Genomic DNA, 17136 nt, shown 5'->3' with positions numbered 1-17136 from the left:
AGTACTCTGTAAGACTGAATTGGGCTTTCACCTGGACCAGATGACTTATTTGTTTTCAACACTTTCAGTTGCTTCTCTTTGCCAGGGATGCCTATTACTATGTCAGTCTGTGTGAGTGTCAAACAACAGTATGATTCTCCTCCATTAACAATTTGTTAAACATGTAATTTAAAACTTTGGTTTTCCTTTGGCTATCTTCAATTGTCACAACAGTGTGTTCAATGAGTAACTGGATAGAAACCTCAGAGCTGCTTAACTATTTTACATAGGACCAATATTTTCTCAGGTTCTCAGCAAGATCTTTTGCTAAGGTGTGATGGAATTAGTTGTTATATGATTTGTGCATCAATCTTATAACAGACACACAAATGTCTACTAACTTTTTCCCTGTCATTACTTGTGCACCCTCTTCTTGATTTATTTATTAACTTTGGTAAAAATAGTTGCTATGATGACATCATGGTCACAAATCTATGGTCTATGTGAAATTAAGTTAATTCTTGTTATATGTGACCAGATCACTTCACTGTCACGTTGAAGTTATCTTGTCACATATAACAGGTCTTTGTCAAATCAAGTTAGTTGTAGGATGTTTTAACTGGCCACCTGATTCTGTTATGACAGGTTTCGAGTCATTCAAAGATGGTCATTAGCACTGACATATCCAGACCATGCAGTATAAGTTGGAGGTGACTTTAACCTATTGAGTATAGACTGGGACGTCTAGGGACAGCAACAGAGACAATATTTTTGTCAACTGCAAGGAACGCTCCCCCTCCTATGGCTTCTAATCTGGCTTTTCAATATATATTCCATTAATTGCTAAATATCTGAGAGCTTTCTAGTTCAGGCTTCAGCCTGCTCTAGGTCCTGAGAATAATTTGAGCACAATTGATTTCCTGGAGGGTAGTAAATTCTGAAACTTTGTTATGAAATTTTTGACACTTTACTGATAAAATTTTGACAGTACCTTTACTCTGAACGCAGTCTGATTTCTTTATCTGCAGGTCATCTGGCGAGTGTTAATCAGAGTACTTCAAACTACTGCCTAACATGAAAAAAGTGCGTGTGCACTCCACAAGTTCTCTGCTGCCTGAGTAGCTTCTTCCTTTGTGTAGTGCAGTACTGACCTATCAAGGGGCATCCCCATTTGATAATACATTTCCAGAAATCTGCCCCAAGACCATCACAGAGTTGATGAAGCCTCTGGCTGGGACCCTCAGCTCAGCTCCAAACCAAAGGAACCCTATCGACTATGGAAATGATGCTGCAAATTGTGAGCTCTGCTTGTACCCTGCACACAAGACCAGCAACCTTCACCACTTCTGCCAGCCTCCTTATGAACTGAGAATAGCTTCAGAAACCAAGCAACAGGCATTGTTAGTGCCAACATGAGCCTCAACTTGCAAACAACTGCACCCTGCACACACAGCAGCTGCAGGAAGGGCCTCCTCTAAATCTCATATGAGGCCCCCCTGCCAAACATACTGAGTGCCCATTGGCTTTCTATCTGGTTCTGAGGGGCTCCAAAACACATCTAAATATTGTAGGTCCAAATAAGTAGCAAATCCAGATGCTAGTTGGGAACTATAAGAGTCATTCAAATGGAAACAAGGCAAATGGAAAAAATAAGTACACTAGTTACTGCTTCAGAAGTAATCACATTACTGTTAATACATCTATCCCACTGAGAGACAAGACAGTCAAAACCTTCATGGAAAAGTGTGTGTGGTTGCCTGCACCCAGGAGTGCACCTCTCCATCTGAAGCAAGCTGACAGCCACAAATGTCTTTCTTCAGGGCTTCAAAAATAAGGAAATCACATGGTGAGAGATAAGGACAGTGTGGAGGATGTGGAAGGGCTTCTCAGAAAAACTTCTGCATTGTAGCTGAAGCAAACTTGGTAACATTCATTCTGTTGCAGGGCAATGCACATCCACAAATCACACAGTGAGAGACTGGGACAGTGTGGAGGTTGTGGCAGGACTTCCCAGGAAAACTTCTGCATTGTAGTTGAAACAACCTTAGCAACAGTCATTCTGTTGCAGGATAATGCATGCCCACATAATGCTGAGGTCGTTCCAATTATGCCGTAGAAGTTTTGCTGGGAAGCCCTTCCGCATACTCCATATAGGGCCACACTCTCCTTGCAACATCAACATTTTTGAAGCCCTGAAGAAAGACACTCATGGCTGTCAATTAGCTTCAGATGAAGAGATGCATACCTAGGTACAACCTTGGTATGTAGGCAACTGTATACATTTTTCTGTGAAGGCATTGACCGCATTGTTTCACAGTGTGATAAATGTATCAACAGTTATATGAGGATTACTCTTGAAATAAAGTTTACTTACTTTTTTCCACCTATCTCATTTTCATTGGCTGCCCCTTATACATTGTGGCTCATGGGATTGGTTATATTGAGTTGGGATGAAAAATTTCAGTTTGTAACTGCCGAGTTGGATAGTGGAGTCAAATAGCACTCACTCACTTGGATTATTCTTTCATTGATGTTCCCTTATGTTCACTATATTTTGTTTCAGTCTAGTGAAAGATTAACAGGACACAGCATTGTCTTGATATGTTAAATCAAATATTTACTGAGATGCCACAGCACTTTAATTATATCCACAATGACCTGTCGTGAACTACCTTTCACACACAGAACAAATGCATGATCCCTTCATCTCTTCCTGTTACTAACATTTATTAGTCATATGTACAGTATTTACAATGCTGTGTGATAAAGCCAAGTTCCCACATCAGATGCCTGCTCTACATTAAGTTAATAGTTCAGCTTAATGTGTGGTTTGTGTGTACAGCAGCTTCAAAATTCTTCACAGGTGAGGAACATGCACTGGGCTCCTCTTTATGGCTATAGGGAAGTGTCTACAACTACTTTAGCCCTCTCCTTACTGAGGTCATCCTTTTGGTATAGGATGCATGTTCTTAGCACTGGGGCATGAGTATATTTGAAATCTCTCTCTCTTGATGACTTCCTCCTGCTACTAGTTTCGGTTCTCCCACACACATAATGAATCCATTTAGGTACAACTGCTATATATTTTCTGGATGAAGGTTTTTTTCTGTATATGCTTTTCTGCTTTGTTACAAAATTATAGCCATATGGTAGCTCAGTACTTAGAGGACAGGTCATGAGAGTGTGCAGTAGTTAGCACTAGAGTAGCAGAGAATGCAACATTCCTGGAATTACAAGAATGGGACATTTTGATTCTTGGATAAAAATTGCAAAAATGTTATTGAATTTTATTCTATTCCTTTAGTCAGTCAGCAATATTGCACATCAGTTCAGATAAAACATCAAGCTTACAATAATTACCACCATCATCTTCACCAGAAACAACTGACATTCATGGCTACTGTTGGTGTCACCTTATATTGCGTGTGAATGGCTTCTGATTGATTGACATACCTCATATGGTGCCACTGCAGCAGGAGCCATGACATCAGTTGCTCCTGCTGAAGACAGTGGTGGTTATCATCGAAAGCTTGAGGCTTTACCCAAAAATGATGTAGCATGAAATCCAAGAATATCTTATAGAAGTAAACTTCATTCTAATACTGCATAATAGTGTAGTTCTTTTATTTGTTCATTCAACTATAAATTACTATTTATTGTTCAGCTCAGTAAATATGCTTGAAATTATTGTAAACTACAGTTCTTCTTCTTCTTCTTCTTCTGCTCCTGCTGCTGCTGCTGCTGCTTTCAAAGGCTAGGCAGTTCACCATTGTAGCCACAGGAGAAGTTGTTACCAATGTTTCCTTGGTTTTCTGAGGGCTCCTCTACAATTTGGTCTACACAGTAACACTTATTTTAGTATTGTTCCTTGTTGCATTCTGTAAATCTGTCTAGTTTCCTGCAGCCCTTTTTCAGATCTCAGGAATGTCATTATTGTATCCTGTAATAAATTACACTTTTTACTACAACTTTCTTGTGATTTGAACAAAAAAAAAACTTGTATCTTACATAAATTATTTATTTGGAGATACATATTACCATTTGATTTGCTGGCATCTTTCAGTAAAGTCTCTTTTTACTACTAACAACACTCCACATGTGAGATTTTTATTTGTCCACATATTTTTGTATGATGCTTAATGGCATTTTTCACGGCAGTCACCAATTTTGCTGCCTCTCAGAAGCTGGTTTGACATTTTTTCCTTCTTTTCATTTGTCTTTGTGATGCAACTTCATCTTCTGCCTGCTGTTCTCATTGGTGTTCTCTTCTTTGCACTTTACCAGCTTACCTTTCTTCATTCATTGTGGTACGAAATTCTTTTTCATGTGTTGGTTTGATGTTGTGCTATAGACGTCTCATTCATTTATTGCCACCAAGTCCAAGATAATGAAGAAAACATGCATTGTTGACCTATTGACTGAACCACTTGTTGTACACTACTGGCCATTAAAATTGCTACACCAAGAAGAAATACAGATGATAAACGGGTATTCATTGGACAAATATATTATACTAGAACTGACATGTGATTACATTTTCACACAATTTGGATGCATAGATCCTGAGAAATCAGTACCCAGAACAACCACCTCTGGCCATAATAAAGGCCTTGATACACAAGGGCATTGAATCAAACAGAGCTTGGATGGCGTGTACATGTACAGCTGCCTATGCAGCTTCAACACAATACCACAGTTCATCAAGAGTAGTGACTGGCGTATTGTGACGAGCCAGTTGCTCGGCCACCATTGACCGGACACTTTCAATTGGTGAGAAATCTGGAGAACGTGCTGGTCAGGGCAACAGTCAAACATTTTCTGTACCCCGAAAGACCCGTACAGGACCTACAACATGCGGTCGTGCATTATCCTGCTCAAATGTAGGGTTTCGCAGGGATCGAATGATGGGTAGAGCCACAGGTCGTAACACATCTGAAATGTAGCATCCACTGTTCAAAGCGCCGTCAATGCGAACAAGAGGTGACCAAGACATGTAACCAGTGGCACCCCATCCCATCACGCTGGGTGATATGCCAGTATGGCAATGACGAATACATGCATTCAATGTGAGTTCACTGCAATGTCGCCAAACATGGATGTGACCATCATGATGCTGTAAACAGAACCTGGATTCATCTGAAAAAATGACGTTTTGATATTTGTGCACCCAGGTTCATCATTGCATACTCCATCACAGGCACTCCTGTCTGTGAAGCAGCGTCAGGGGTAACCACAGCCATGCTCTCTGAGCTGACAGTCCATGTTGCTGCAAATGTTGTCAAACTGTTCATGCAGATGGTTGTCTTCTTGTGAATGTCCCCATCTGTTGACTCAGGGATCGAGACGTGGCTGCACAATCCGTTACAGCCATGCGGATAAGATGCCTGTCATCTCGACTGCTAGTGATACGAGAGCGTTGGGATCCAGCATGGCATTCCGTATTACCCTCCTGAACCCACTGATTCCATATTCTGCTAACAGTCATTGGATCTCGACCAACGCAAGCAGAAATGTCGCGATACGATAAACCGCAATCACGATAGGCTACAATCCAACCTTTATCAAAGGCAGAAACACGATGGTACGCATTTCTCCTCCTTACACGAGCCATCACAACAACCTTTCACCAGGCAATGCTGGTCAACTGCTGTGTGTGTATGAGAAATCGGTTGGAAACTTTCCTCATGTCAGCACAGTGTAGGTGTCGCCACCGGCGCCAACCTTGTGTGAATGCTCTGAAAAGCTAATCATTTGCATATCACAGCACCTCCTACCTGTCTGTTAAATTTTGCGTCTGTAGCACATCATCTTCGTGGTGTGGCAATTTTAATGGCCAGTAGTGTACATGGGTCATTTGGTCAGCCATATGAACCCCGTACTGTGAACTGTTACAGAGAGTTACACTTTCTCGACTAGACTTTCTACTCTGGTCATTGCAGTTCATCATGCACAGCACTTAGAAAAATAACATTCTCACTTTTTCCCTGTTAATGTACAGTCAAGATGCAGTCCCTGTGCCCAAAAAATTGCAGCTGGTTGTGTTGTAAACTGCAGTGTATCCTCTCTTCCCCATTAGAGGAATCTCAGATGCATCTTGTTTATTTTTCCCGCTACTGACACTAGATCCTTTTGCAGTTTCTTAGCTAGATAAAGAAATGTAAATAAGTTGTGTGTCATCACTTACATCCATTAGTTTTGAAATGCCCCTGGGAGGTGCAAGGCAACATACTCTCCTCTCAATTTATTTTATGGATGTGCATTCTCCTTGCAGAGGTATAGGTACCTGTTACATCACTACATCAGCAACAATCAAGAATTTGATTTCATACTTATCTGATTTGTTGGCCATACAATGGTTGAAGCTGCATATTGTTTTGCTTGGTTGTAAATGTTAATGAGCGTTTGATTCCTTCAAGGCAATAACAATGAAAGTTTGGCATACTACGCCCGGAAATCTTGAGCATATAAGACAGTCAATTGTGTGTCAATGTACATTCTGCCATGATCAGCCTGGTTGATAATTAAAATAATACCTGTAATGGAACAGTTCTGCAGTTTTTATGTGCTATATAGACAAAACAGACTGAATGCATTGTGATAAAAGTGTATGTATTTCATCTAAGGTTGCAATATTCTGTGTTGTATGTTTTGCTTTTTACTTAATGCAGGCTCCTTCACTGTTGTGGAGATATTTTCACAGAAACAATGGTGACTGTGGTGCCAAACCAAATAAATTTGAATTTCATTATTTGTCTGTAAGAAGCCGCCATAGACTGTGAGTCCCTTCTATCAAAATATTCAGAAAGTATTCCTGAATAACCTCTGAAAGCTTGTCAGCAGAGTTCTAGTTTACATATTAAATGCCATGTTCTTGTAAAAAAAAAGATTAAAAAAGGTAAAACAATTTGAATAATAAATTAGCACATTTTGAAGAGACTGCTCCATCTTGCTATAAGACCAGGAGGAGGTTGGCTACTGTGCAGATAGTGGAAGCACCAGCAACCAACAGAAGCACCAGTGGCAAACAAAAAGAGTGTGACCCAACAAACAATGAGAGAATATTCCACAGCCAGCACGTCACACCAGCTATTCTTGAAAAATTTCCACAAATCTGTTAAGTCTTTCAGTTACAATGTTCTAATCCCAATCATGGTACCACTACAAAGGATTGGTTGCGCCTACCATTTACTAGTATATATTGATGATGTTAATCTGTTCAACAAAATTTTAATGTAAAAATCTGTTTTAAGATCAGACCCACCAAAGGTACCATTCACAAAATAAATTAATTTAAATACTATAGCAGTATAAATGGAGGCAACATAAGTTAGCTTGTGTTGCACATTTTTACTGTGTGACTAAACTAAACAATAAACATAAATTTTAAAAAGAGACACATATGTTACATTTCACATTTCAATTGGATTACCTCTTGCAGACTAGTATTTGTATTAAAATGTTTGCAGGTTCTAAGAGCAGCTGGAGTTGGGATTAAGTATGCCTCAGATGCAGCAGTATTGTTCACCTTCCTTAATAGTCGAAGCTACAGTCACCTTAAAAAAATGTTTGAAGCATATCATAGATTAACTGGGAAGACCATTCAAGAAAAAATACAAAATGAGTTTGTGACAGAATGTTTCCAACATGCCCTAGTGCTATACGGTAATTTAAGTTTTTGATTTACTTACTTTTAAATGTTTTGTAACAACCATTTCTTTTAAAATGCAATATTAACATATTCAGATACATTGATGGAACAGAGCAATATTTCTTGTTGTGTCCTCGTGTTTTAACCAGCAGATTTCCTTCACAGAATGAGCAGCTGTGTGATAGATCAGCAATGGGTCTCTAATAATTACAATGACCCATTTCTCTCAATGGGAGACCATAGAGTTCATACTGTCACTACAGAATATTTGATTTTGTTATCTGAGCCACAATCCCACTTCTGTTTGCACCACTTCATCACCGTCAAAGTGAAGTCCTTGAAGGTGTTCTTTAAGTTTTGGAAACAGATGAAAACTGGATGGTGCCAAGTCAGGACTGTATGGAGGATGATCAGTGACAGTGAACCCAAGACATCAGAGTGCTGCAGATGTCACACCACTCATGTGTGGTCTGGCATTGTTATGCTGAAGGAGAGGATGCTCTGTGTGTGGATGAACTCTTCTAATTCAAAATACGATTACTACATGCTGTTTCTCATACACCAACAATTGCATAGCACAAAATTACCGAATATGCAGCAACCAGTCCCAAAACCATGTTTTATTTATTCTCTTTTGCAAATCAATTTCAACTGATTAACAGCCATCATCATTAAACATAAAGTTGTTTGCTGCTTAAGACAGTATTACTACTCGGGGCACATATTGGTTGAAAGCACCAATGATGGCTGTTAATCAGTTGAAATCAATTTGCAAAAGTGAATACATAAAACATGACTTTGCGACTGGTTGCTTGCTGCATATTTGATAATTTTATGGTTTACGGTCACTCCACAACTTGGGAACCACATGGAGCCCACCATTCATAAATTGCATAGCACATCGCCATGTGCCTCTAGCAGTAGAAGTTGCAAATATGTAGAATGCTGCAAATATGTAGACATGAAGAAGAAAGCAGTAGAATATTAATAACTTTTGTTTTGTTTAAAACGCTTTAAGAGTTCTGCATTAAAAATTCAGAGGCATTACTTTCCAATGCGACACATACATCTTTCATCAGCCAACATATAACTCCAAAACATTCTGGGTCTCTCTCCTAAGAGTTTGCACAAGCATTTTCTCTTGTATTTCCACTGATATTTTAAATTTCCTTCTTGCAATGTGTAATTGGAGTCAGCCCAAACAAATACTGTCCATCACATATTTCATGCAATGCCCAGTGTCAACAGAAAGTGTCCATTTGTTTCCCATTACAAACAAAATTATTTTTAAAGCAAAATGTTACATGTCCATTTAATAGATCAGTCCCGAATTAGTCTAGTGTGATACTAGGTTCAGAGATATGTACTAACAGGGACAGTAAAATACAAGAAATCTCTGTTCATTATGTCTTCATTGCCTGACTTCCCCGTCTCATGTGCTACCCTGGCCACTGCTGTCTGCTACCGCCATACAGTAGTGCTACCCAGTCGCTGTTGAAGAACTCATTATTCTTTATGTTTTACTGTCTCTCTTAAAATGTATCACAGAAGTGAATATTCTTCTTCTTCTTCAACGATCTTCATCCATATTTCTCAGTTGTTTGCTGCTCTTTTCTACCTCCGGACTCCATAATGGTGAGATCCGCTATTACGTTATCAATCCATCTTCTTCTAGGTCTCCCTTTTTGCCTGACTGAATCGATCACACCTTTCATTTTCTTTGGAATTCTATCCTCTGCCATTCTCTCTGCATGTCCTAGTCATCCTATTCACTGTGATTTCACAAATTTTACTATGTCCCTAATTGCATTAACACTTGTAATTTGGCATTGTAGTGTATTCTCCAGCCTTGTTCCTTCCTTATTGGGCCATAGATTTTGCACAGTATTTTCTGCTCAAAGTTTCTTAGTGTATTTTTATCATGTTCTGTCAACGACCCACACCTCTGACCCAAATGTGATGACTGGGTGGACTAGGGAGTTATATATTAGCAGTTTTCTTTTACTTGTAACAAAGCTATTTCTGAAAAGTTGCATATTTTCAAAGTAAGCTCTGTTTCCTGCTTGTATTCTTTCCCTTAAAGACTTTCCAATACTGTTATCATTTGTTATTAGGATTCCCAGGTAGTTAAAAGAGTACACTCCTTTTAAGCATTTCCCATTGATGTTTAGGTCTTTGGGGTTCTTCTGGCATCAGAGTGTGACATTACCATATATTTTGTTTCGTTTTCATTTACTATGAGGCCAATTTTTAAGGCTTCTGTTCCCATTGCCTGGTATGTTTCTTGGAGTGTACTGATACTTCTTCCTACTACAGCAATGGCATCAGCGTATACACATATGTAGCTAGTTTTCATAAACATGGAGCATCTTTTGTTGTTTTTATTTACGACACTATGCAGGGCTATATTGAATAGAAAAGTGGAGAGACTATCACTTAGCTTCATGCTGTTATTAAAGTCAAAGCTTTCACTTGTTCTGCTAAGGACCTTTACTTTTCCTCTTGTCTCTGTCATCGTCATTCTGATTAGTCTTATTAGTTTAGCACATATACCAACTTCTTCCAGTATTCTGTAGAGTTCTTGCTGGTTTATGCTGTCAGAGGCTTGTCTGAAGTCAATGAATAGGAAATGCAGATCTATATCATATTCATAGAACTTTTCCATCATCTGTCTTATCACAAAATTTAATCAGTTGTTCCTCTGTCTTGTCGACGGCCAAGCTGATAGTTGCCTAGTATGTTTTCTGCGCACTTCTGTATCCTTTTGTTTAATATACTTGTGAAGGTATTATAATGTGTGCTTAGGAGTGTTACACCTCAATGGCTTTCACATGCTGATCTGCCGCCCTTTCTTATAAAAGGTGGGGGGGGCTATTATTCCAGTTTTCCAATTACATGGCATAGTTTCTGTTTCCCACATAACTGATATTAATGTCTGCAGTTCCTTTATAACAGCCTCACCACTTGCTTTTATTAATTCGGGGATTATGCTGTCTTCCCCATTGGCTTGATTGTTTTTTGACTTGTGCACAGCCTGGGAGTCCTCTTGTAGTGTTGGCTTTCTTGCCTCATTGGTTTCATTGTCTACTTTCAGCTCCACTCTTTCTTCCTGTGCAGCTGTTTCTTCATCTTCCACGCTGTTGCTTAGTGTACCTTTGAAATACTCTGCCCATCTTCCCACTATCTGTTCTTCCTCCCTTACCATTTTCCCATCTTTACTGAACATGCCACTATTTTTGGCTGCAATCTGTTCTTTATTTTGGCTGCAGTATGATAGAACTTTCTTATTTCACTCTGTCCCTTTAACTCTTTTAGTTCTTGAAATTTCTTCTTAGTCCATTCTCTTCTCGTTCTCTTGCCCAGTCTGTTAGCTCTTCTTAATTCTCTATATTGTTCCACATTATTTCTGTGTTTTCTCTCTGTAGTACTTTTGCTCTTGCCCTGTTCTTTTCCTCTACTGCTGACCTGCAATGTTCATCAAACCATTCCTGAATTCTTCTGTTCTTTCTTATGACTATTATTTCTTCTGCAGCATCTTTAATGGCTTTTCCAATCCTGCTTCACCTTTTGTCTACTCCCACTGCAATCTCTTCATTTCTCAACTTCCTACTTAGTGTTATTCAGTATTTTTTTCACTTCATCAGGGATTTTCAGTTTGTCGGTATTCCATTTCATCATCTTTCCTGTTCTGTTGCCATTCCTTAGTGACAGTTTCTCTCTCAAGACTGATTTTTATCACAAATTGGTCCAAACCACAGATTGATCCTCTGAAGCTCCATACATCCATATCTGACATGGAGTGGTGTGCAATCACTAAAATATGATCAATTTGATTGACTACTCCATTGACTCCAGACTTCGAAGTACCCAGATGGATTCTTTTTTGTGGGAAGCAGGTACTTTTAATAAACTTATTATTTCTTGCTGCGAATTAGCATAGTAGGTCTCCATTCTTGTTGTTTTCCTCATGTAGTGAACATTTTCCAAAAACTCCATATGGATGTTCATTTGTCCCTATTTTTGTATCAAAATTTCCTATTACTAGCATCAGGTCATGCATATTGGTACTGCCCAGCATACTTTTTCCAAGTCTTCATAGACCTTTTCTTTAATTATATCCTCTTTTTCCTCTGTTGGTCCATGTGCATTCACTATTGATACAATCCTAAATTTCCCTCTCAATCTGAATCTGCACATCCTTTCATTTATGGGTTCAAATTCTAATAGGCTTTTCCTAACATCCGAAGTTATTATAAATCTTGTTCCAAGTTGGTCTGATCTTTCTTCTGGTCCAATATATACCAATGAGTAGTTGGTTTATCTATCTGCCCATTTCCTTGCCATCTTATTTCCTGTAGCCCTACATCATCATATTGAAATTTTAAAATTTCATTGGCTATTTCTTTCATTTTTCCAGGCTGAAGCATTGTCGCCACATACCATGATGCTACTGCCAGACCCTTTATTCGTTTTCTTTGCTGGGGTTGTGATACATGTCTTCCATCCAGTTTCTGAGGCCTCTGTTGAATTTCCGTAATATACTTTCTATGGGGTTATTAGCCCCATGTCCAAACACCAACCTGGAGGACCAGGATTTGTATTAGGTTTACTCCTCTAGGGAAGTTGGCTTCACTACACCTCTAGCGCCCTCCTTACCCTATATCGTGGGATACACTTCATCTGGCTCCTTACTCAAGACCAATCCAGCTTAGGTCACCCTGCCAGCACAGCTTTCGACTTCAACAAAGTATGCAAACCCTCTGCATGGCAGTGAAGGTGCTGACTATAAGGTGGTGTCCCCTGGGAGGGCAGCAGTGAATATTGCTATGTGATCAAAAGTATCCGGACATCCCCAAAAACATACGTTTTTCATATTAGGTGCATTGTGGTCCCACCTAATGCCAGGTACTCCATATCAGCGACCTCAGTAGTCATTAGACATCACGAGAGAGCAGAAAGGGGCTCTCTGCGGAACTCACAGACTTTGAACGCGGTCAGGTGATTGGGTGTCACTTGTATCATACATCTGTATGCAACATTTCCACACTCCTAACCATCCCCATGTCCACTGTTTCCGATGTGATAATGAAGTGGAAATGTGAAGCAACATGTACAACACAAAAAAGTACAGGACGACATCGTATCTTGATTGACAGAGGCCATTGACAGTTGAAGAGGGCCGTAATGTGTAATAGGCAGACATCTATCCAGACCATCACACAGGAATTCCAAACCGCATCAGGATCCACTGCAAGTACTATGACAGTTAGGCAGGAGGTGAGAAAACTTGGATTTCATGGTCGAGCGGCTGCTCCTAAGCCTCACATCATGCCGGTAAACGCCAAATAATGCCTTGCTTGGTGTAAGGAGCATAAACACTGGACAATTGAACAGTGGAAAAACTTCGTGTGGAGTGACAAATCATGGTAAATAATGTGGTGATCCGATGGCAGAGTGTGGGTATGGCGAATGCCCAGTGAACGTTACCTGCCATCGTGTGTAGCGCCAACAGTAAAATTCGGAGGCGGTGGTATTATGGTGTGGTGTGGTGTGGTGTGGTGTGGTGTGGTGTGGTGTGGTGTGGTCATGTTTTCCATGGAGGGGGGCTTGCACCCCTCATTGTTTTGCATGGCACTATCACAGCACAGGCTTACATTGATGTTTTAAGCATCTTCTTGCTTCCCACTGTTGAAGAGCAATTCAGGGATGGTGATTGCATCTTTCAACATGATCGAACACCTGTTCATAATGCACGGCCTGTGGCGGAGTGGTTACACGACAATTACATCCCTCTAATGGACTGGTCTGCAAGGAGTCCTGACCTGAATCCTATATAACACCTTTGGGATGTTTTTGAATGCCGACTTCATGCCAGGCCTCACCGACCAACATCGATACCTCTCCTCAGTGCAGCACTCTGTGAATAATGGGCAGCCATTCCCCAAGAAACCTTCCAGCATCTGATTGAATGTATGCCTGAGAGAGTGGAAGCTGTCATCAAGGGTAAGGGTGAGTCAACATTGTATTGAATTCCAGCATTACCGATGGAGGTCACCATGAACTTTTAAGTCATTTTCAGCCAGGTGTCCAGATACTCTTGATCACACAGTGTATTATTTTACAATCTTTCCTCAGAAACATTTCTTGTCACTATTTATGTTAGCCCTCTTGACACCAACATTTCATATATAAACAGCTTTCTTTCTGAGTACTTACTGTCCAAACATACCTCAAAAGTGCCATTATAATCTATTTTGTTACCACATTTGTCAAGTTACATAGTAAGTTAGTTCCAAGTACCAGATATCACATTTACAATAAGCACTATGATGTGGAATATCAGCAGAACTCGTGAAGATGTTCATTTCCATGGGTAAATCATTGAAGAGTTTTATACCTGTGTCATTATTCACTCCTTTTAGTACCAAAGTTACAGTCACTACAGGGCAATATAGATCATTTTCCCTTCCCATATTATATTTGTTAATACTATCTCTATTACCTTCAAACAACAATGGATTGTTCAGAACAAATTTCATCAGTCAATAAACATACAGTGAGGCAATGATTAATATCTCAAATTGCTTCAGTAGATGCCTGCAAGATGTATGTGAGTGAAGCTACTTTCTTTTGTGCAATGAACCCTTTTTGTCCAAGTGAGAAGTTAAAGGAAGGACAATTACAGTGCAACAGCCCATCAAAAGTGAGGTCGTTAGAGCCGGGGCACAAGCTAGCATCAACAAGGATGAAGAACGAAATCGGCTATGCCATTTGATATGAACCATCTCAACATATGCCTAAAGCAATTTAAGGAAGTCACAGAAGACCTAAATATGGATGGCTAGACCATCGTCTTCCCAAATGCTAGCCCAGTGTGCTGATCACTAAGTGAGAAGTTAGCCCAGAACATTACCCATGCGACATCAGTAGATGAGATGGTGCAAAATATGTTAACTTGGTTAATTTTACTCCCCAAAGTTAGAATTTTTTCTTATGACAAACGTAGCTGAAACTGAACATTTCAGCAAGTCTTCTATATGGTTTTCCCAATTTGAGTTGTCATCAATATACCAACTAACAAACCTGAATTTACTTTTTTTTCTTCTGTCTTTCTTGCTCACCCCCCCCCCTTTTTTTAACAGTATTTTGCCTCCCAGTAGCATCGCACACATTTTAGGTTGTCTACTGTGGATTGACACCACCTGAACCTGCACTGAAAGCAGCTAAGTAGATGTCTGGTCTAATGTCTATACCATCTGCTTTAAGTATTCACTCCAGTGACTTTCCCACACAGTTTGTTACAGCGAAGGGGAAAGGTATCAAAACTGTCTTCCTCCCAGAGTTGGGAACTTTCCCTGTTTTGCTATACTGGATTAAAGCATTCTAGGGGGAGTTGTTTTGATTTTATTTTCAAGTGTCACAGCATGCTGTAAAGTATTCTATTGTAATCAAGTGCAGTATCATAAGTATCAGACAGTGCCAAATTCAGTTCCCACATGGAAAAGGAGCACTTACATGACTCAGAGTTGTTGGATCAGAAGTCCATTCCACCCCTCTCCATTGTCACACAGTAGCAGGAAAATCCTGGAACCTGGCTGGCGATGGCAATTGTCAAAAGAAAATGTTTTGCCATCATGTGGGTGATGTCTCCAGAGGTTGTCTACAGAACCCCCTGCTTGAGCAACATTGTTATATGTGACCTTGACTGAATTTACCAGAAATTCTCCTGATGATTTTCTGTATTTATCTAGAGCAAATGGAGCAGTTGATAGAATCCAAGAACACTTGCCATGACCTTTTCCTGCTCTGCTTTATTATTAACAAGCATTAACCCTTGCTATCCAAAAAGTGGCAAGGTTTTTTCTGCTATTGGTCAGTATTGAAACTGTTGCAGAGCCACATGCTGGACCCAAATGGCCAAAATGCACTCATCATTCCACCAAGCACACAATGTGTTCTAAGATGACATGAGAACTTTGTGATGGATAAGTCAGTGGTGAGGTGGATCATACTTGTGGTGGCAGCGGTGGTGGTGGTGGTGGTGGTGGTGGTGGTGGTGGTGGATTATTATTAGCACTTCCTCTATTATTGACAGATATCTCAAGTGGAACAGCCAACAAAGTCTCTCAGGGGTTTGGGTGTTAATACCATTCTACAGACCATCAAACTCACTGGGATTTACTGAATTGCATGTAGGCTTCATAGATTTACCATGAGTAGACAGAGAAAATTTCCTGGATAAGCCTTATACCAAAGGCACACAGCAGGTTCAGAAGAGGTTTCATTTCAACACCCACTTACCCCATTGGCATGTTGCACACCTTGAGGTAGAGTTGTTATAATACTGGTTTGCGCCATTCTCACAATATGTGTGGTTAAGAGTTTGAGTGCCATGCCTGTAATATTACGTTTTCTTCAATGTTGGAAAGAATGCCATGCACGTAATATTAGAGGCACATCATCTTACTGATGACTGTCACACCCGTAATGTTATGGACATGCAGCCCTCACTAAGATGATGTGCCAGTAATATTTCAGGCACAAAATTCTTTCCAACATTGAAGACAACGTAATATTAAAGGCATGGCACTCAAAGTGTTAAGCAGAGATCCCTGCTCCCTGTGACACACAACATTCAACTGACACATTGAATGGTTGTCACTTAAAAAGCATCCCCAGAGCATATGGTTACAGAAGACTGGTGGTGCTCAGCATTTCTCAGCTCAGAAAACTCTGATTCCCCTAACCAGTCCCAGCGAATGAAGGCTGAGCTCCCTAAGATGATCAGCATCAAGCAAGCTTGAATTCAGAAATAACCCAGCAGCATTTCCATCACAGTTGCATACCAATTTTTATTTCTCAGTGTATTTTGCTGTCAGTGATAGAATTCTCTCACCAAGCTCTGAAGTGAAGTCATGGGGAAAAAAAAAATTAGAAGGTAAAAATGACACATGATGCTATTCACACAATACAGGGTGATTCAGCTAAGCTGTTCACCTCAAATATTTCCAAAGCTGTTTAATATCTAAAAACTATTTGGAACTATTTGAGGTGAACAGCTAAGCTGTACATCGGTTTTCACCCTGATCAATTATTAGAAAATCCTCACTAGATGACATGCAGGCTCTTGCCATGTCTACAGTGCCCGACAAAATAAGTGAAGCACTCAGAAGACATGGTCTAATATCACTGTAACTTCGCAAACCATTACTGGGTATGGAAATGATTAGAGCTGCAATTCTCTGCACAGACAGAATGGCCACCAGATTGCATAAGTGTTGTTCATGTTTAGTGTTGTTACCAAGCCTGGTAGAGTACATAAGAGGTATGAACAGTGTCAGATGAGTGTGCAATGTCAAGTCAGCAAGATTCCTCATACTTGTGTGAGAGTGTTTTATCAGCATCTGACATAATTTGAATAGTCTCTCTTTGTGGGTCTCCATTTGGTTGGCTGGGTGAATTGTGCAATATTCACATTCATCGAGCATTCGGTTGTAACAGTGGCCTGA

General features: G+C 39.9%; 1 protein-coding gene across 1 annotated transcript in view; it reads left to right on the top strand.

Annotated features, from left to right (window-relative positions):
* Positions 1-17136, top strand: part of LOC124722752 (annexin A5-like) — a 280617-nt gene that overhangs the window by 233655 nt on the left and 29826 nt on the right. The window contains exon 6 of the mRNA XM_047247892.1: positions 7446-7641. Within this exon, the coding sequence (XP_047103848.1) occupies positions 7446-7641 (196 nt within the window). The remainder of the gene's footprint in view (positions 1-7445; positions 7642-17136) is intronic.

The sequence above is a fragment of the Schistocerca piceifrons genome, chromosome X (genome assembly GCF_021461385.2).
Source record: "Schistocerca piceifrons isolate TAMUIC-IGC-003096 chromosome X, iqSchPice1.1, whole genome shotgun sequence".
In the NCBI taxonomy this organism is placed as follows: Eukaryota; Metazoa; Arthropoda; class Insecta; order Orthoptera; family Acrididae; genus Schistocerca; species Schistocerca piceifrons.
Note: the sequence above shows the minus strand (reverse complement) of the source record. Positions and strands in the feature narration are given on the sequence as shown.